This window comes from Lissotriton vulgaris, chromosome 7 (assembly GCF_964263255.1).
Source record: "Lissotriton vulgaris chromosome 7, aLisVul1.2, whole genome shotgun sequence".
In the NCBI taxonomy this organism is placed as follows: domain Eukaryota; kingdom Metazoa; phylum Chordata; class Amphibia; order Caudata; family Salamandridae; genus Lissotriton; species Lissotriton vulgaris.
Window position 1 is genome coordinate 1,393,522,636 of NC_141695.1, and position 20,804 is coordinate 1,393,543,439.

At 45.8% G+C, this 20,804-nt stretch overlaps 1 protein-coding gene across 2 annotated transcripts in view; it reads right to left on the bottom strand.

Annotated features, from left to right (window-relative positions):
• The window catches only part of LOC147705702 (lysophospholipase D GDPD1-like), a 202,768-nt gene that overhangs the window by 70,130 nt on the left and 111,834 nt on the right, over window positions 1-20,804 (bottom strand). For both annotated transcript variants that reach the window (XM_086932126.1, XM_086932127.1), the window contains exons 2-5: window positions 11,548-11,590; window positions 10,382-10,517; window positions 8,392-8,437; window positions 6,644-6,762 (exon numbers count right to left, since the gene is read on the bottom strand). In XM_086932126.1, coding sequence (XP_086788252.1) covers window positions 6,644-6,762; window positions 8,392-8,437; window positions 10,382-10,517; window positions 11,548-11,590 — 344 coding nt within the window. The remainder of the gene's footprint in view (window positions 1-6,643; window positions 6,763-8,391; window positions 8,438-10,381; window positions 10,518-11,547; window positions 11,591-20,804) is intronic.

Consider the following 20,804-nt stretch of genomic DNA (forward strand, 5'->3'; position numbering starts at 1 on the left):
TAGATTTTATAGGTTTTGTAGTAACTTTTTAGCATTGTTCCATAAAAAAAAAAGATCGCTTTAAGTTCTCAGGGCGCTGGCAATGGAATAACATTGATGTGTCTTTTACTATGAAATTTTGTAATAGTGATGAATTGCACATACAGTTGGATTTTTACATCAAGTGCCTTGTCCTACACAGCTGCTGGAAACGATTATTAAGGCATAACACTTAAAAAGACTAGACCTGCAACACTGATTTTTAAATAGCCGTTATGAAAGTATCATTTATGGAGCAACCTAAAAATATGAATTATATGCAAGTTGTATTAACAACATTTAAGTTGTGTTAATACTGTAGTTTTATATTTTGCACTGTGCACTTTAATGACACGCATAGCAAAAATTGTTAGTTTCTGCTGAATAAAAATCTACTGGATTTGGTTGTGTCGGTGGCTGCTTACGGAGTCTCCTGTGGGGATAGGAGCAGGAGTGGAAATGGATATATGTATATTCCTTTTCCCAAATGATCAAGCAAAACATCAGGAGCGGCACACCAGGAGACTTGCACTATACTTTATTGCGCATTAAAGACAATGCGTTTCAGCTTTAAGCCTTTATCGAGCAAAATTATATATATATATCTATATCCTACTGGCAATCGCCAGTAGGTAGTTATAAGTTTCTAGAGGAAAAGCACTTTTTTGTTTTGCCAATAACTTTGGTGCTGCTTGTCGAAATGTTCCCAAAACTTCTGCTTTTTGGCTCAGCTGCCGTGTTGAAAGTTTTCGGGTGGTTCGTCAAGCGGGGGACAAGAATAAAGGAGGGTTCCAAAACGCGTTTTCTCCATTTTAAGTCTATGGAAATTGTTCATTTTTTGAACACGACTACAGCCCAAACAACTGAACGGAATTACACCAAATTTGGAAGCAAGCTAGATGTTTGTCCAGAAAGCGTACTTTTTTGTGACTTGGTGTAAATCTGTTCAGTAGTTTCTGAGATATCTTACTTAAAAAAATATAGATATTTGGGGACGCAAGTCCATGCAGTTGACTCACGGATCCTACCAACATTTTTTGGCTACCAACAATTAAACCAGGTAGTGTTGGCAGCCATAATGGGACTCAGCTTGAAGACAAGTACCAGAATAATGACAAAAAAGAAAGAAAAGTGAGCAGGGTTACCTCAGGGACCCCGCGGGGGATTATAATCCTTTTTTTTTATTTTGACGGTGACTCATGGGTGGATCCGCAAATCCGTTGCAAAATAAAAAAAAAACAAGCACAGTCACCTGAGCTTGCTTTGGAATAACCCCCGGGTGGGTCAAGTCCCGGAGGCATAACGTTAATGAAGGGGAGGGCTTATGGGGCCCCCATCCTAGGCTTTTTTTAATCCCTGGGGATCGTGACCTCCCTGGGACAGTGAATACTATAAATGCAGAGGACTGCTTGGCTCCCCCACAGCCCTGGGAACTGCCACCTCCCCAGGGCAGTATGAATATCGGGGGAGCCAATGCCGCTAACCTGCTGCCCCGGGGACCGCTTCCTCCCTGGAGCACTGTTCTGCTGCCCAGGGACCACCACCTCCCCAGGACACATACATTAAATATTTTTATAAAAGAAGCCGCAGGAGGCCCCACAACCTCCCCTGAAGCCCCCGGGACCCCCACCTTCCCAGGGCTAAAATAATTAATAATGTGTGTGTGGGGGGGGGGTTCTTGCCCCCTCCATGCAGCCCCGAGGACCAACACCTTCCCAGGGCACAAATACAGTAATGAAGGGTGTCTGCTGTGGACCCCCAGGGGCAGCTACCTCTTACTTTACAAAGGAGGAGTGCTGCACAGCCCCCTTTGTGGAGCCATACTTGGCCCTGGGGACCGTCATCCTCCAGGGCCAGCTCCAGCAATGTCCCGATGAGCCCACTCCTGGGACATTGCAGCTTGCTATAGTTTGGCGGGAACATCGCTCCTGCCAAGCCATAGCAAACCTGTTCTGCTTTCAGCAAGCAAGAGCAAAAATGCTCTTGCTTGCTGAAAGCAGAGCAGTGTTTATTTCCCTGCTCACTGTGAAGTAAGCAGGGAAACAGACATTGCTTTGGGATCCAGGGAGCTGCATGGCCCCCACTCCTTTAAAAAAAGAAAAAAAAGTATCAAGACCTGGCCCCAGGGGGTGGGGTCCACTTGGCCCGATATCGGCCTCAGGAGGGGGGAGGCTGCGTACTCCCCGTCCCTTTCAATTATATAAAAAAAATAAAGGCCAGCCCCCGGGTAGGGGGTCCTCAGGGCAAAAAGTGTGTCCCCATCCCATTTTTTTAAATTAAATAAATAAGCCTCTGGTCTCAGGGGACGGGGTCCCTCGGGCCCAAAATGATCCCCCTTCCTAGAAAAGAAAAAAAAGCTGGCAACTTGCCCTCCTGGTACCTCCGGTAAGTCCTACAAAGCAAGATTCCTGAGAGCTGGTCAGAGGCCCAGCCCCCTTTCTCCACCACTCTGCAAACCAGGCGCAGCCTGTGCAGTTAAGAGCATTGAGGTGGGGGCGGGGTTGAGTGGAGTGCAAGGTAAGTGGTTTTATTTAAGTTTCCCTCGTTGTAGTCTGTTGACTCTCCCCCACCCAACCCCACCGCTCTTACCTAAACAGGCCAGGCCTGCTGCAAACGTGATTACTAGCTAAAAAACATATAAATTCACTAACAAACTTAAGGTTACAGGGATGTTATAGTTAGGAATCAGCATTTAAAAACCTTAGAAATTCACTGAGAAAACAAAGGTTACAGAAACGTTATAGTTAGGCTCTGGTTTTACTCGTACAAAACCAGAGAAATTCAACAGTGCAATGCACTGCTTAAGACCTCACATATTACATCACTCATGACATGATCAGTGGCATCACTCTGTGGAATATTGACAGGCATTTACAATGCTATGAGTTAGCGGCTTGTGACAGCCAGCACTGTTTTTGCATGCAATTAATTTAAAAAAAATATTGTACACAGTGCAAGAAAAAAATATATATTTAGTAATATGCAATCGGACTATATACCTAGTGCAAAACTTTTTATAGGTTTCCATTTAGAGTACGCATTTCAGAACTGGTAATAGTCTAACAGTACCTCTCAAAAAGAATATTTATTTGTAATTATGACGTTTCAAACAATTCTATCAATAAAATCTTATACTAGCTCCCAAACAGCCTTTAGATTTGCTGATTAACCAATTGTTCACAGTTACATTTCTTTCAGGTATCAGGCATCTTGGAGATAAGGAGTGGTTTTTTTTAGCTGTCACGTACAGGAGACCACCTGTTCACCTCCTCATTCTGCATGAGGTAACTCCAGATTGCTTTAAATGTGCAGGAACGGTTTCTTTAAACAAATAAAAAAGCATGGGAACATAGTTCCCAATATTTTCTGCCTTCTTCGACCTGTAACTGAGCGCCCAGGTTCTATAGTGAGGTTTTACATCGGACTAGGACACTCACAACGATAGCCTCTTTCTGAGGGTTCTTTAGGTGCAAACAGGACACAAGTTGCGGGTTCACGCCGGTGGATGACATCCACCCACTATTTTCTCAGGGTGTTCACTGCCCACCCTAAGAAGAAGTTGGACTCCACTGTAAAATGTGCTGAACTCATCCCAGTGTAATTTTCAGACACCAGGACACATCCAGCAGCACCTGCACGCTGTCTGGGAACACAAAGATCTCTGTAGCAGGTTCCCTAACTCCATAAGATATCTTGAAATTCAGACTTTGCAACTAACTAAGCTGTACAGATGTTTCATTTCTCCTTGATGCCAATTTATTTGTGGGAGAGTTTAAAAAAATAAATGTGTAAGATGAAGCACGGATTTTGCATCAGGTTTGTGTCATTTTCTGGCACAACCGTGATGCAAAATCTATATTGGAATTTACAGTGCCAAACAAATCCTGTTTGGGTGGCTTTATAAATAAAAAAATGCAAATCACTAACACAAGACAGCACATTGCTCTCCCTTGCATTACCTTGTGTCAGGTAGGTGTTACATGGGTGTTGCTTGGGCGGTTCTGTGCATCCACCCATGTAGGTTGACCCAAACACATATTTACAAAGACTTGTAAACATAGCTTCGCACTAGGCTGGTGAGTCTACCTGAGGCTGCCCTAACATATTTTTATTTCTCCTTGTTACATAGATTATGCATTCTGTAGCACACTTCCAAGTGGAACTAGCCTTATTAGATAGTTTTTGTGTGGCTATGTAAAAAAAAAAAATCATGCTAGGCAACGCATTGCACTGCCTTGCAGTAGAGTGCCTCAGAGAGGCATTACATGGGTGTTCACGTACATCTACCTATATATCTTGTATACAAATAAAATACACAGTCTTCTTTAGGCAGGCACACTAGCTTTTCCTGGGTCAGCTCTTAATTCCCACTTCCCTGTCAAAGTATTGTGGTCATTCCCGACTTATGTGAGTCGGCATGCCATCCTGGCCCCGCTAGTGAGTTCAAGTTTTAGAAGTTCCATGATGGCTTTGAGAAAGTCAAGTGCATTCAGCGCCACAGTGTGTCAGTCAGAGCAAGTTCATTCTGCTGTCACTTTGTTAATTTCAGCCATTAGATGGACATCTCTTTATTTCTCCTGCTTTACATCAAAGGTTAATGATTTGTCTTTAAATTGTGGCACATGAGGTTAGAGTGTGGGTGGCAGCCAGATGACACAACTGTACATTTTTCCTTTCAAAAAAGGACTGCCTTGCACAATCCTGCTTGCTCCTCTATGGCCCAAATATTTCAGTTTTGTGCAGAAGTATCAAAATCCATCAAACCACAACAAAAATGATTCCGAGAAATTTGAAATTATGTGCTTTTTTTACCCATTCCAATCACTAAATGTCGAAGAGCTTTTTTCCTTGAAAGGGAGACAAGTTGCTTTTTTTGTAGCTCTGGAAATTCGAGAGCGCGAGATATGGTAATTTTAAATTTTGTCAAGCTGTTACACTGCAGGATAAGGATGGACTTAATTTTGCGATGTACTGTTTTAAAACACACTAACACAGGGCAGTTTGTTGTTATGATACTCTTAGGACTGGGAGACTGATTCAATTCAGAGTTTGGTGTGTGTAAAATGAAAGATCATGGGTACTTAGAGCTGGCTCCTTCAGGATGAGGTTGCAGTGATTAGGCAAGCCCACAGGCCAGTGTTACAGTAAACAAGTAGGTCAAGTAAGCCTTCTCCAGTTCACCACGTTGGCATTTTACCATGTCTTGGATAGGTGAGGCTCTAATTAGTGAGTGAAGTCTAGTGTAGATTCTGATTACTGGCTTTAGTTTCTGGTGTCTCTCGCTGTTCCTACATCTCCCCACATGGGTAGTTTTTCTGTGCAATCTAGCAATATTCCCTTCTGAAGGCCACTATTTTCTAAGCGCTAGTTAGGACAGGAATTACATGTATCGTTTTATTGTGAGTTACGTTTATCACCCTTTCCTTCTCATCCTTGGATACGGGGTGGCTTGCACTTATTTTGATGTGAACGTTGATAACCTTACTGTGAAATTTATGGTCCATCCTTTCTGTGGCTTTTCTGGTTGTCCCTATTCCAAGGTGAGCCGTCACATTGTTCTTTGTTGAATGATGATGATGGTTTCGATATAGTTATGCCAACTATAAGAAGATGAGAGATGTCTGCTGCTAAATGTGGAGGTGACATTTTGGGAGGCAGTGTGCAATTTGTAAAAACATAAATGCAGAGCCCCAGTTTTTCTTAGTGTCTTATTGCTCAGTGGCAAGGTTGCCATAACCTTTTTCTTTCACTACTCCATACTTTTTTCATCACCTTTTACACCTTCTTCATTGTTTTTCTATCTCTCTTTCTCCTTTCTTCCCTTTCTGTCTTTCTATCCTGTTTTAGGTTCATGGTCTCTTGGATTCTAAAATGAGTGCAGGTGCCCACTACAGACACATTAGGTGGTTGGTAGGGCCGTGTATGTATACTTTGCATAGGTGAGCGGTCTCATCTCTGGAGGGTGCAGGCAGCTAAAGCAATCACATCTACATGGAAATGTGCTGCATATGTAATGTTAAGTCTGGCGGAGTAGGCTGGGAGTGGAGTTAGTTTGCTCAATCTTTAGGTAAAGGGAGCTTTACACTGGCAAAAGGCAACATTGTTTTAGTTGTAGCTTACAAAAGCATGAGTCTCCTGCCTAAATCAGGAGTATTTGCATGCATATTTGTAATGTGCCCAAATGTACTTAAGATAGACCAGCTAAACATATGTGTTAGGTCTTAGGATCTGATGTCACTGCTAGTGATGTCATTTCCTTTACAGCCATGGGTGATGCCACTTCCTGTGATGTCACTTCCTGTGATGTCATGTGCGATGTCAAACACTGTGATGTCACCTGCATACTGCCTAACTTGGTTAGTCCCCCCACTTCTTTTTTTAGGACTTGTGCCTTGGGTGCAAAGCATTGAGCCTTAAACCAGATGGTCTTAACATGCCATTATAATCTAGACCTTCAGCACAATTTATTCAACTGAGATTAACCGGGTTGCAGCTCCCAGAATCCACTGGGTTGTTAAAAGAATGGCCACAGCAAGACGCAAGGTCATCTGGTAATTGTGAAGACCAACAAAAGAGTGTCCCTGCACACATATCAGAGAGTGACAATGCAGTAGCATACACACACCTTTTTAATGAGCTTGTCGTCATCCTCCTTGATTTCGATATTGATAGGAATATTGGGATATTTCTGAAAAACTTCCTCCAGCTCTGGAATCCGCCTGTCGCATCCCGTGGAGTGATGACCTGAGAGAAGACAAATAGAAAAGGGGGTTTAAGTGGTGGCCAAAAGTACAGAGGCTGAACACGAATACAGGAGAACGATGAGAGTTTAAGATGGGAGCAGGATTGCAGGAAGGAACAAAGAGTAATAGATGAGAGAGTGCAGAAGGAGACTCAAAGTACCAGAAGGAACAAGGAGTATGGGCATATGGAGTGTGGGTGGTACAATACGTACAGGACAAAACACTAGGGAAAAAAGGAGGGAAGGAGTACAGAAGGGAAAATGAGTATAGAAAGGGCGAGAGGTACACAGGGACAAGACAGACAGGAAGCGGAAATAGCCTCATTGGATAGTTTTTGCATGGCTATTAAAGAAAGAAAAGTGAACGCAAGGCAGCACATTGCACTGCCTTGCGTAACAGTTTGTAAGATTGTCATTACATGGGTGGTGCATGGGTGTTCACGTACATCCACCTGTGTATTTTGTGTATAAATAAATATACACAGTATTATTAAGGCAGACACGCTAGCTTTTCTTGGATCAGCTCTCAAATCCCACTTCCCTGTCAATGGATCGTGGTCATTCCCCATTTATGTGAGGCAGCATTCCAGCTGAGCCCGGCTAGTGTGTTCAAGTCTTAAAAGTTCCATGATGGCTTTGAGAAAGTCGAAGTGTCTCAACGCCGTGGTGTGCCCTTCAGAGCAAGTCAGGAAGTAGACAATGGGACAAAATAATGAAGTATGCAAGCAGTAAAAAAAGAGTGGGAGGACAAGAATTAGAAGAAAAGAATAAGAAGTTACAGGAAGGCATACAGGTATTCGAGGGATCCAGGAACACTGCTAAAGACAGTGCATGTGGGAAGAATGGAAGGGTGTTAAAGAGAGAATAAGAACGAGGAGACAATGAGAAACACTGCAAACATGGAATGCGGGAGAAGAGGAGAGGACACATGCAAACAAGAAGTATAGGTGCTTGGAGCGGGGTAAAAACGTATAGAGAAGGAGCTTAGGAAATTGGTACAAATGATGCAAGGTGTACGGGAGAAGACAAGGAAGAAACAGGAAGTACAGAGATGAAAAGGAGTGCAAAGAGAAACAGGAGCATGTAGCAGGGGGGGGGGTAGTATAGGGGTACAACGAGCACAAGAAGTACTGCAGGAAACGGAGTATGTTGAAGGCGATAAAGCATATTGGGGATGAAAAAAGGAGAAGGAGTATTGGGGACAGGTGTACAAGAAGACTCAAGAGGCCAAGCTGGAAATCAGAGGAGGCAGCAAGCATGGGGGTGCGGGAGTACAAAAGGAGGAAAGATACATGAGTTATAGCTAGAAAGAAGGCAGCAATTGCAGCTGGCGACAAGGAGTATGAGAGTTGAACAGGAGAAGGAAATGGAGGACTCAGGGGGACTCGAGGCATACAGAGTGAGAGTAGGAGTGGGCAATGAGTACAGGAGGAAGGAATTAGTTAATTACAAGATAGGAATCATAGGAGGGGCGGAGTGCACCGGGGCAACAGGAGGAAAACTGCAACCAAAGCCAAAAAAAGGGGAAATTAATGTATGTGCAGATAATTCTTGGAATTGTCAGTGGGAAAAATCCTAAATTGCTTTCATGCACTAGTGCTCCGGTGTGACTGTGCTCTCCTGTGAGTTACCCGAGAGAAACGTGACCTCCAGGTTGTCCTTGTAGAGGGGCAGCTCCTGCAAAGAAGAAACAATGTCAGGGCAGTCGGGGCAGGTGAAGGGCTTTTGCTGTTGTGGCAAAAATCAAAGTAGTCATGATGCTCCATACACAAAACAATGACCTCCCCATCATTTCCCCCATCATCGAGTAATCAACTCTGAGTCTAGGACTCCCTCCTCCAACAGCATCTCAGCACGTGACATCTCCTGGCTTCTAGCTGGATGCACCATAACTCTCCCCCTCATTGCCCTTCTCAGTCTTGCGACAGAAAGTCCTTCACTCCCTCAGAATGATATAACAAAGCAGCCTATCGCCATGGATCCCGGGCACACCGCTACACGCGCTGGTTGTTGCACATGTGGAGTTTGGTCGTGCATGCTTTGCTGCCGGATACACCCCAAGCATGTGCTAGTCCTTCTTAACTGTGTTACACTTCGCTGCAAGGCGTATCTTCATAAGCAAACTGGTCCGCACCAGGCCCGTTAGACGTCAGGGGGATGGGTAATTTCATAAGCTGTTCACTCTTTGGCCGCAGCATTTGGAGATTTTAATGCAAAGCTCCCCTATTTATTAATGACACAGTTAACACGGTTAAAGCCACTAGACGGCACCGGATGCTGGACCTACCATGTTCTCTTTTGCAGCAAGACATTTTTTGATCTGGTTTTTGACAACTTAAGGTCCACAGATATACTGCTAGCAACATACATATTGGGTCCACCCCTTTCAACCACTGGCTTTCTTTGACCAGCCTCTTTCAACTATTGCCTTCAAACTTTCTCAATCATGTCGTGGCACAGCCCAGCGAAGTACTCCTCTCTCCCTTAATGCACTCCGCTATTTTTGGGTGTATCCTTCCACCTCTTCTCAAGTGCTTGCATTGAACTGCAGGAGTGACTACTTTACAGTGATAGCCCTCTCTGTCTGCTCCTGCTGGCTTCCTCCTACATGCCTCGTTCTAATGTGCTAACGCTGCATGCATTCGCATAATAAACACAGACCTGATGTCTTTGCCAATGCTTGTTTTTAAACCAGGGTTAGCAAAGTTTGCCTCACGGGTAACAGAGGGCAAGTCAAGGGTAGCAGCTGCTACTGCTGGCTACTCCTAACTGACATCAAAGAGCACAAGTCTCATTAAATCAACCTGATGCTTTCTTTTTGGAGAAAAAGGTGCTGCTTATTTATGGTGACATTCAATAGGACAATAATTATGAAGCGCTTGGTAAGTGAAAGGGCCAGACCTAAGATATGGCGCTGGCCTGTCTAGGGCAGTCCAGTAATATGGGAGCAGCGAGGACACCTACAACCAACTGCCCTTGCGGCTCAATCATAATGCAAACACAGCTCTATGGTCAACAAGGCAGCAATAACAGTAGAGATCAATATTTGTGATGACTGCGTAACACGCCCGAAAGGATGGCATGGACATTCTATTTTGTCACACCTGAACCTCAAATAACCTGATTGCAACTTTACTACCTGACAGGGGTGCGACCCCGGAGCCACCATTTTGTTGTATGAATAATCAATAAAAATTTGTTTAAAAAAACAGACAAGGCAGCGATAACAACAGAAGGTTAGAAAACGAATGGCAAGATAAACAAGCACACTGAACTGAATGCAACACCCGCTTGTCAACAGCTTGGCTTTGGAAGAAGGCCACTCTCTCACCTTAGATCTAGCAGAAGAACAGGTCTACATGGGCTTGCACAAAGTCTAAGATCTAATCTGCTTCTAACAGTGCCAAAGAAGCCTCTCCATCTTTGTCTGTCCACTGTTGTGTTCTAAGCCCTAACATCTCCTCGGGAACCCTCAATGGTGTCCCAGGGGATGCCTGGAGACAGCAAGTGCCATTGATCCTAAACAGTCTTTATCTTGTTAGAAACATGGTGCTTGCTCGCATATCCCCGCCTGCCTGCTCAGAGCCACACCACCCGACTTGGAGGGAAGGCTGGCCTTACCGAGTAGTTGAGGTCATTGATGCAGACATCATGTCCTGTTTGTCGCAGGAGGTTGAGGTCGTGTGACACCACCACTCGGCCATCTTTCGTAAGGTGGCAGTCCAGCTCAAGGAGATCTGTCTGGTGTTTCACTGCACTAGGGTAAAAAAGTGGGAAAAAATACAAGACCGATTAAAAGACAGATTGAAATTTTAACCCGGGCACATTGAGTCACCAAATCAATTTCCAGGGTTTCCTTTTAGACATTTCTGCAGCACAACACTGTCTCCACCAGAGGTCAGGGAGGGCACATTGAGTCATCAAATCAATGTTCAGGGTTTCCTTTTAGACAGTTCTGACGCACAACACTGTCTCCACCAGAGGTCAGGGAGGGCACATTGAGTCATCAAATCAATGTTCAGGGTTTCCTTTTAGACAGTTCTGACGCACAACAATTGTCTTCACCAGGGGACAGGGCCCTGTATACCTCAGAGGGTTACTAATTCAAGATGATTGAGCCCCATGCGAAATCTGGAGATGCTGCCCCTAAATCTTCACCCATGTTAGCTCCCTCATAGCCATAAAAAGGACCGTGGGCCTGGCGGGATGACCATGCATAGCAGCAACTTCAGGGCCCTACCCTGCATAGCGATACCTGTCAGTAACCATGATGATTGCAGCCCAAAGAATATGATCATTGCTACTGTATTCCCAATACTTCAAGCTTTCCAGCGATCCTTAGTGACTGCAAGGTACCACTATATATGCTTAGAAGAGAGGTGAGGCTTCTGCAGTGGACACTGGACCAGGCAAGAAAAGAAGCAAGGGACCTAGCTTCAATGAAAAAAGTCGGAGTGAGAAACGAATTTGATTTCACCAGATGGGTGACCCATGAGGCCACTCTGGTTAGGCCAGAATGGAGAACCACATCTCTATTTGTATTGAGTTACTGTGCTAAGGCTATCCAGGGTACCCTATGGCTCAACAGAAGTGCGTTGGCAGGATTTCCAATTTACTCTCCTCCTCACTTAGCACATGCCCTGATGAGGAGATAATGGGGAGGCCACATCGAATAGGTGAGCAGAGGACTCAGAGTTGCAATGCGTGCCCCATAGGGAGATAGAAAATTGGTCTTTTTAACCAGTTCCAATAAACTCCCTCAAAAAGTTGGATGATATAAGACGTACTTTGTGAAGGCTTCCATCGTGTTCTCGATCTTCTCCCCAGCACCTACAACATAGAGACAGAAAAAGAGGATTGTCATGGATGCAAACTTAGAAGACAATACCAAAATCTCAACATAGGGTCCTACTGAAACAATGATGTAGAAATTGGTGTGTTGGTGTGCTGCTGTCTCACAATTTACAAATCCTCCTAAAACCTCTTTAAATCCAGGAAAAGTCCAAAAATGAACCAGAAAGTCAAATACCTCCTCAGATTGCAGTGTGCAGAACATGGAACCTCAAAAGTATTCTTAACTGGTGTCCAGTTACTTTTCCCTTCAATGTCTGATTGAGTCACGTCCACCATTACCTCTGTTTAATTTGAGCTTACTCTGCATTCTCTGTCTTTTGTTGCTTTGTAAGAATTGAATCTTCCCTGAAAGCATGAGGGTTCTCCCTTGGAACTATAGACTAGAATCTTTTTCCCAATAAAGGTACTTTCACCCAGCATTTGATGTTGTGGAAGTGTTTAGACTTTTCACAAAAGGAGATTTACTTACAAACTTTTTGACAGAAAATGTTATGACTGTGTACACTTTGAGTAGAGCCCCTGTGTTAAATAGCCTATCTCAACTGAGTTAGGTGATACAGTCAAAGAAGTATGTTATTAAAAGGAGTCAGGCAATGAAGTATGTGCTATAAGTGGTTAACTTAAAAGGTATACACAGCAAATTATTGCATAGCATTTTTTTTTCAATGAGCAGAACTTTCACTGCATATTTAAGTTGGCCTACATGTGCATGTCTTTTCTTTGGGAACAAAAAAACAGCAAAGTAAAGCAAATGAATATGCAAGGAAGAGCAATGAATAACACTATGTCTTTCTGACAGGCTAGGTCATCTAAACATTAGCACTTCCTAAACAAAAAGGCATAACCCCGTAATTCAAATGTTATTCTCTCAACAAAGTACATGCATTACACAGCTCACAGTGTCTCTAGTCTAACATGCGAATTACATGATGCCTCTTTACTAAAATCTAACAGGAAGACAAATGAGACAATATAATAATCAACGAAGTGCAATACCTTAATGGACAGCCCATCTAAAGATTTGAAAGTAATGAAAAACCCATGAAAGTCAGTGGCTGAGGTGCTGAGACAAATCACACACTCTCTCTCTCTCTCTGTACTATCTTTTCAAGAACCAATGACGTGGTATGCCAGCTTCTGTAGAAGTCTATAGCCAGACCTAAAAAAAGATGCTGCTACTAAGATGTGAAAGGACAGTTGTAGGGATCTGCTCTGCGCAGGGCGGGATCAGTTCGCCTCTGAGGATGCAGTACTGTGGTGTTTTTAGGTCAGAGAGCACATTGAGTTGTGGGTATTCTGTGGACAGGAATGTGTGGTCTGGACAGAATAATACAAAACAATGATGTCCAGCAATGCTAAGTGTGGTGGGGGCCTCTTGAGATTCCAGAATCTCACAGGTGTACATAGTCCTTAGTTTGAACACACTCACCTCCTCCACCCTCCAGCAGCAGAGGCCAAACTTAACTTTGTTTTTTGTATGATAAGTCTTTATTGGCGTTTTGTATATCACATTGGCAACAGCACTGAGACTCTCACAGCAATGGCGACATATTATTGAACTCAATAATCAAAGCAAACATCAAACTAGAGGTCGTACAAGACCGATGCCCCAGTGGTGCAGTGTCTCGACCATCTGCCAGCATCCTGCTTTGCTAGGGTGTCTGCAGAGACATATCATCATAACTAATACAGTAAGCCATGCAACAACAAAAATAAGAACTGGCAACAGTCTATAATGAGAATCTGTCTATGGTGATCATGGATTGGCAGGGGGGTATCAATGCAGGGGAATGGCGGGAGGGGAAGTACATGTCAGATTTCAGAAGGGCCACTGGAATGTATGAGGTGCACGGCTACCATGCCGGCCCCAGGCCAGGGACGGCTGTCATCAGAGGTGGTACCACTTAGTCCAAAACCTTGGTCAGCATTAGGCAGGGGATACCAGCTCCTTCCCGCTGACTTGTTTAACAGGACACAGCATCTGCCGCCGCCCACTTATGTACCCCTGGAGCCAACACGTCTCAAAGGAGGGCTGCACTGCCTTCCATCACATTGCTATCTGCCATTTGGAGAGGATTTGGGCCAGATCCACGAATTTCAGATAGTGTTTAGTGTGCTTCAATCGTTTTGTAATCCCCAGGAGGCATAACAAGGGGCCTGTGGCCAATTGCACACCCGTCACCTTCAAGACATGCTCCATCACGCATTTCCACATGGGCACTAGTATAGGGCATCCCCAGCCCCTGTGCAGGGACGTTGCATCTGCATTGCAGCAGCAAGGACCTATTGGGGCTACTTCAGGGAACATCTTATTAAGCCGGTACAGTGTGAAGTAGGTCTGATGCAGATAGTTAAACTGTGTGAATTTCATGTGGGCGGTACGAGAGACCCGAAGAGCCATCCCCCCTTGCTTATCTGTTAGAACCACACCTAAGCTCACTTCACACCAGGGCTTACTGCACAGTATGTGACCCTGTCAGATGTCTGCAAGCCAGCATAAAACACAGTGACTGCCCTCCTGTCCAGTCTATGAGTCAGGGCGCACTGTGGTCCGAGGTGCAACTTTGGCTCTTCTTGCCCCCCTAACCCAAGCGTTACCCACGTCAAGAGCAAGTGCACTGTGTATCAAAAAGAGACCCGCTTCCAGGTCGTGTGTCGTTTGTGGGTCTTGGAAGGATACCTTCCGTATAAAGGTCGCTCCTGCATTATGCCACAGAGGCGGGCCATGGCGTCTAGCAGGAATTTCATCCCTGCCACGCTCCACAAAAGTAACTGCAACACAAACGCACCCCCTCTCCCTCCCCGCCGCACTTGACTGGATGTGTAAATTCCAGCAAGTCTTTGACACGTGTTAGTCTGATCAGTTCCCTCAATCGGCCACCGTGGCCAAACAGCCAGCCCAACACTGTGTTGCCCCAGAGGTCAGTACTAATCACTCTACTTTCGCTAGCGCATCTCCAGTCAGCCATCGCATGGGCCAATGTAGCTGAGCCGCACAAAATTATAACTTAAAGTCTGGTACCCCCAGGCCTCCCTCCAATAGTGCTGCTACAGCGTGGCCATTAGTACCCTTTTCAGGTCTCCCCCCGTATCAAGTCGGACACTACTTCCAGCAATTACACAAAAAAGGACCGTGCAGGTAGCACCGGGAGGGCCATAAACAGATACAGAAGACGTGGTAGAACAAGCATCTTGGCTATGGATGACCTGCCCATGGGCGACAGAGGGAGACGCATCTAGAAACCCAGATCCTTACGTATGGCTTTCAGGTCATCCCATGGTTTCCATCTAACAGGTCCCTGTCAGTGTGGTACACAGTGATCCCCTGATTGCAGAAGGTCTCAAGACACCAGGGCAGTCTCAGGGGCTCCATCTCCGCCATCTCTTAATACCTTACACCATATAGAGGGACCAAACTAGACTTCCCCAATTTAATCCTAAGGCGGATCATAGCACCAAAAGCCAAGCTCCTGCAATGCAAACAGACCCAGTAGCACCTGTACGTAAATCAAAGCATCTGTAAAATGCATGCCTGCTGGGCGCCACGTGCGCTCTGAGAGCATTAATGATAAGTTGGACACAAGTTATTTAGTTTGCAATGGTAGCTCGCACTTCTTGGTCGGGAATCCATTTATGGCATTTCAGACGTTAGCGCTGTTTCCTCCGCGGGTGGTCCACTGCAAGCACATAGTGGACTGGGTAGTCTCCTGTGTCATCATCCATATCTTCACTGTCAGGCGATTCGCCCACTGCTTGGCCCGTTTCTTTACGTGGCTTTGATGACCTGCAAACGGCCGCAAAGTGGTTTATTCTGCCACAGGCTATACACATTTTTAGGTCTCGCTGAGCGAACGTGCATGCGTTCTCAGCGAGACTTAAGTAAGGGCTCTCAAAAATGCACCCAAAGGCGGATTGCCTACAGTGCATGTGTGCGGGCGCGTGCATATCGCACACCATTTGCCTCTCTCCTCCCTCATGCTGGTTTGCTTGCAGCCGGCATCAGACTTCAAAGGATCCTCTCCCCCGCCCCCGCCCTTTCTGGCTTTGCTCGCTGAAGGCTGTCATGCCCAAGATCACACGCGATTAAACAGCCGAGGAAATGTGCCCATAAATTATATTGTTGCTTCCTGTTACTGTGGTGTCACCACCGCTTTCATCATTGGATCCCAGTCTTTTGCTATCTAGATGTTGTAAAATAGACATGAATGGTTTAGTTATGTCCTGATTAGGGTCACTTTCGGAAAGTCTTACAGAAACTACACTGTACGCATTCCTACCCGTTCTGGTCTCGTTTCTTAGAGGTTTATGGTGAGGATCATTTACACTTGCCAGAGATGCCGAAAGAGCTCTTTTGAGCTTCTTATTTAATTATGTGCTAAGAAATGTTTTATTGTGTACTATGCCATGATGCCAAATTCTGTGTGAAGTCCGTGCATTGCAACAAACGCCTAGAGGCGCTGCTGAATATTGCACAGCCTGCTGGCAGACTCCTGCAGGATTACCACCACACCCACCTCCACCACCACCACGTCCCCCACCCACCACCATGTCCACCACCATGTCCACCACCACGTCCACCACCACAACCACAATCACCACCTCCACCACCACCACCACATTCGCACATCCACCACCACTACATCCACCACCACTATGTCCACCACCACTACGTCCACCACCACCGCATCCACCACCCCCACACCCACCACCACCTCCACCACCACCATGTCCACCACCACTACCACCACCACTACATCCACCACCACCATGTCCACAATCACCACCTCCACCACCACCATGTCCACCACCACTACCACCACAACCACATCCACCACCACTACATCAACCACCACTATGTCCACCACCACCACTACATCCACCACCACGCCCACCACCACACCCACCTCCACCACCACCAACACATCCACCACCACATCCCCCACCACCACATCCACCACCACCACCACATCCACCACATCCACCACCACTATGTCCACCACCCACCACCACCATCTCCACCACCACTACGACCAACACCACATCCACCACCACATCCACCACCACCACATCCACCACCACCACATCCACCACCACCACGACATCCTTCACCACCTCCTCCACCACCACATCCACCACCACCACAGCCACGACCACCACCACCACGTCCACCACCACCACGTCCACCACCACCACCATGTCCACCACCACTACCACCACGTCCACCACCACCACATCCAGCACCACCACATCCACCACCACCACGTCCACCACGACCATGTCCACCACATCCACCACCACCTCCACCACCACCACATCCACCACCACCACCACACCCACCCCACCACATCCACCACCACCACATCCACCACCACCATGTCCACCACACCCACCACCATGTCCACCACCACCATGTCCACACCACCACATCCACCATGTCCTCCACCACCCCGTCCACCACCACCATGTCCATCACCACCACGTCCACCACCACCACCACATCCACCACCGCACCCACCACCACCCTCACCACCACATCCACCACCACCACATCCACCACCACTACGTCCACCACCACCATGTCCACCACCACCATGTCCACCACCACCACAACATCCACCACCACAACATCCACCACCACAACATCCACCACTACATCCACCACCACCATGTCCACCACCACCACATCCACAACCACCACGTCCAAAACCACCACCACCAGTATGTTCACCACCACTACATCCACCAACACCATGTCCACCACCAGCACGTCCACCACCACCACCACACCCACCTCTACCACCACCACATCCACCACGTCCACCACATCCACCACCACGTCCACCAAGAGCTCACTACCAAGTCCACCACCACCACGTCTACCTCCACCACCACCACATCCACTACCACCACCAAGTCCACCACCACATCCACCACCACCACGTCCACCACCACCACGTCCATCATGTCCACCACCACCACGACCACCTTCACGTCCACCACAACCACGTCCACCACCACGTCCACCACCACTACATCAACCACCACTACGTCCACACCACCACGTCCACCACAACCACGTCCACCACCACCAAATTCACCACCACCATGTCCACCACCAACACCACCACATCCACCAGCACCACCACATTAACCACATCCACCACCACCACGTCCACCACCACAATGTCCACCACCACATCAACCCCCACGTCCATCACCACAACATCCAACACCATTACTATGTCCACCACCAGGTCCACCACATCCACCACCACCACGTCCACCACAACCGCGTCCACCACCCCCAAATCCACCACCACCATGTCCACCACCAACACCACCACATCCACCACCACCACCACATCCACCACCACCACGTCCACCACCACCACATCCACCACCACCATGTCCACCATGTCCTCCACCACCACATCCACAACCACCACCACTCCAAATACCACTCAGTGCCACATAATTACACTGCACTCAATGCAACATACCCTCCAAATACCACTCAGTGCCACATAATTACACTCTACTGAATGCAACACACACTCCACACGATACCACTCAGTGCCACATAATTATATGCTACATAATTACACTGCACTCAATGCAACATACACTCCACACAATACCACTCAGTGCCACATAATTATATGCTACATAATTACAATGCAGCATACACTCCAAACAATACCACTCAATGCCACATAATTACACGTCACACAATTACACTCTACTGAATACAATACACACTCCTAATAATACCACTCAGTGCCACATAATTATATGCCTCATAATTACACTGCGCTCAACGCAACATACACTTCAAATACCACTCAGTGCCACATAATTACACGCCACATAATTACACTGCACTTAATGCAACATACACTCCAAATACCACTCAGTGCCACATAATTATATGCTACATCTTTACACTGCGCTCAACGCAACATACACTCCAAATACCACTCAGTGCCACATAATTACACTATCTATCTATCTATCTATCCATCTATCCATCTATCCATCTATCCATCTATCTATCTATCTATCTATCTATCTATCTATCTATCTATCTATCTATCTATCTATCTATCTATCTATCTATCTATCTATCTATCTATCCATCTATCCATCTATCCATCTATCCGTCTCTCCATCTATCTATCTATCCATCTATCTATCTATCTATCTATCTATCTATCTATCTATCTATCTATCTATCTATCTATCTATCTATCTATCTATCTATCTATCTATCTATCTATCTATCTATCTATCTATCTATCTACCTATCGCACTCACTCTATCTATCAATTTCCCTCACTCTATCTATCTATCTATCTATCTATCTATCTATCTATCTATCTATCTATCTATCTATCTATCTATCTATCTATCTATCTATCTTTCTATCTATCTATCTATCTATCTATCTATCTATCTATCTATCTATCTATCTATCTATCTATCTATCTATCTATCTACCTATCGCACTCACTCTATCTATCAATTTCCCTCACTCTATCTATCTATCTATCTATCTATCTATCTATCTATCTATCTATCTATCTATCTATCTATCTATCTATCTATCTATCTATCTATCTATCTATCTATCTATTGTCCTCACTCTATTGCCCTCACTCTATCTATCTATTGCACTCACTCTATCTATCTATCCCATCACCACAGCATCACTCAGCATCACCACAGCATCACTCAGGGGCACCACAACATCACTATGCGCTACCACAGCATCACTGAACGCCACAGCAGCACTCGTCGCCACCACAACATCACTCAGCGCCACCACAGCCTCAATCTGTGCAACCATTCAACAACAACTGGTTCAGATATGTTCTCTCAATGTTTCAAGCTTTATTACAAATGTCACAAAAAGATGTTAATATTTCACTTCTGTTGTTGGATTTTTGTCACAATAAAATACACTGAACATAATCTTCACAAAAGTTATTTACAAAGGTTTAAGCTATTGTCATTACAAATTACAATAACTTGTATTTAAATATTAATTATTAAAAAATAAATAAAAGCCATTGTTATTTGTAATATCAATACATCTAAGTCACTTAAATACAACACATATTGCATTACAAATGCTGTAGGTGTCACATTTGCGAAAGTTATAACTATTGCCATTGTAAATGACAAAACTATTAATTTCGATATTTTCAAAACCAACCCATAAATAAAAAATGTTTCAATACCAATATCTCAAACTTTCCTAATGCGAAACCTATTGCATTGTAAATGCTTGTTCCTTTTGCTGGGCAGTCCTGCATGCGGTGGGGCATGCCTCCGCAATACCCACATTCTTTACCTTTGCCCTGTGGACGCTTGCCTGGTGAGCAACTAGGTTTGACCTTCTCAACCTTCGCTTGCTCAACCTTTATGGGGCGGTGAAACGCAGCCTCCATGTGCGATGACCTGGCCTTTCAGACAATTCCTTCGACCTTCCCAGTGTGAGAATGTCAGCCAACAATTTGCCAGACTCCTGAAGGATAGTTTCTCTTAGCTTCGAGGAGTAGTAGCAGCCCTGTATAATTTGGGCCCAATTTCTACTTGTTCATCTAGGAAGCCGCATATGCTGGCCAGTTCCTTCATGCGACCATGGAACGTGACTTACGCTTCCTCCGCTTCTTGTTTGGCTTGGCGGAAAATTAATTGCTCGTAGTCCCTGCTCGCCATGGGCTCCAAGTGCGCGTTTAGGGCATTCAGCAATGTCACATACGTCTTCGGTGTGGCCTCTACTAGAGTCTTATAGATACGATGAATGTCCTTACCTCCTAGGTGTAGGAGTAGTGCTCTGCGTCGTTCGCAGGCAATGCATGCCCCCTCAAAATAGAACTGAAGGCATTCAGTCCAGTCCTTCCACTTCGGGGCGAGTGACGAGGGAGCGCCATCCACTACAAACGGCTCGATCACTGGGATCGCCGCCATCAGGACGTCGCTGGGGGTACCCCTCGTGGCATGAGCACTGACTCACCACAGCAGAAATAGCATCCGCCTGACCGAGGGCAGATGAGGCCAGGCTGCACAAAGTCCTGTCCTTCCAGGTGCTTCCTGTCAGCACAGGCCGTGGATGTCCAGCATGGGGCAGCTGGGGCACCCTTGCTGATGGCAGAACCAGCAGTACCTCTGTGGGGGGCCTTGCAGC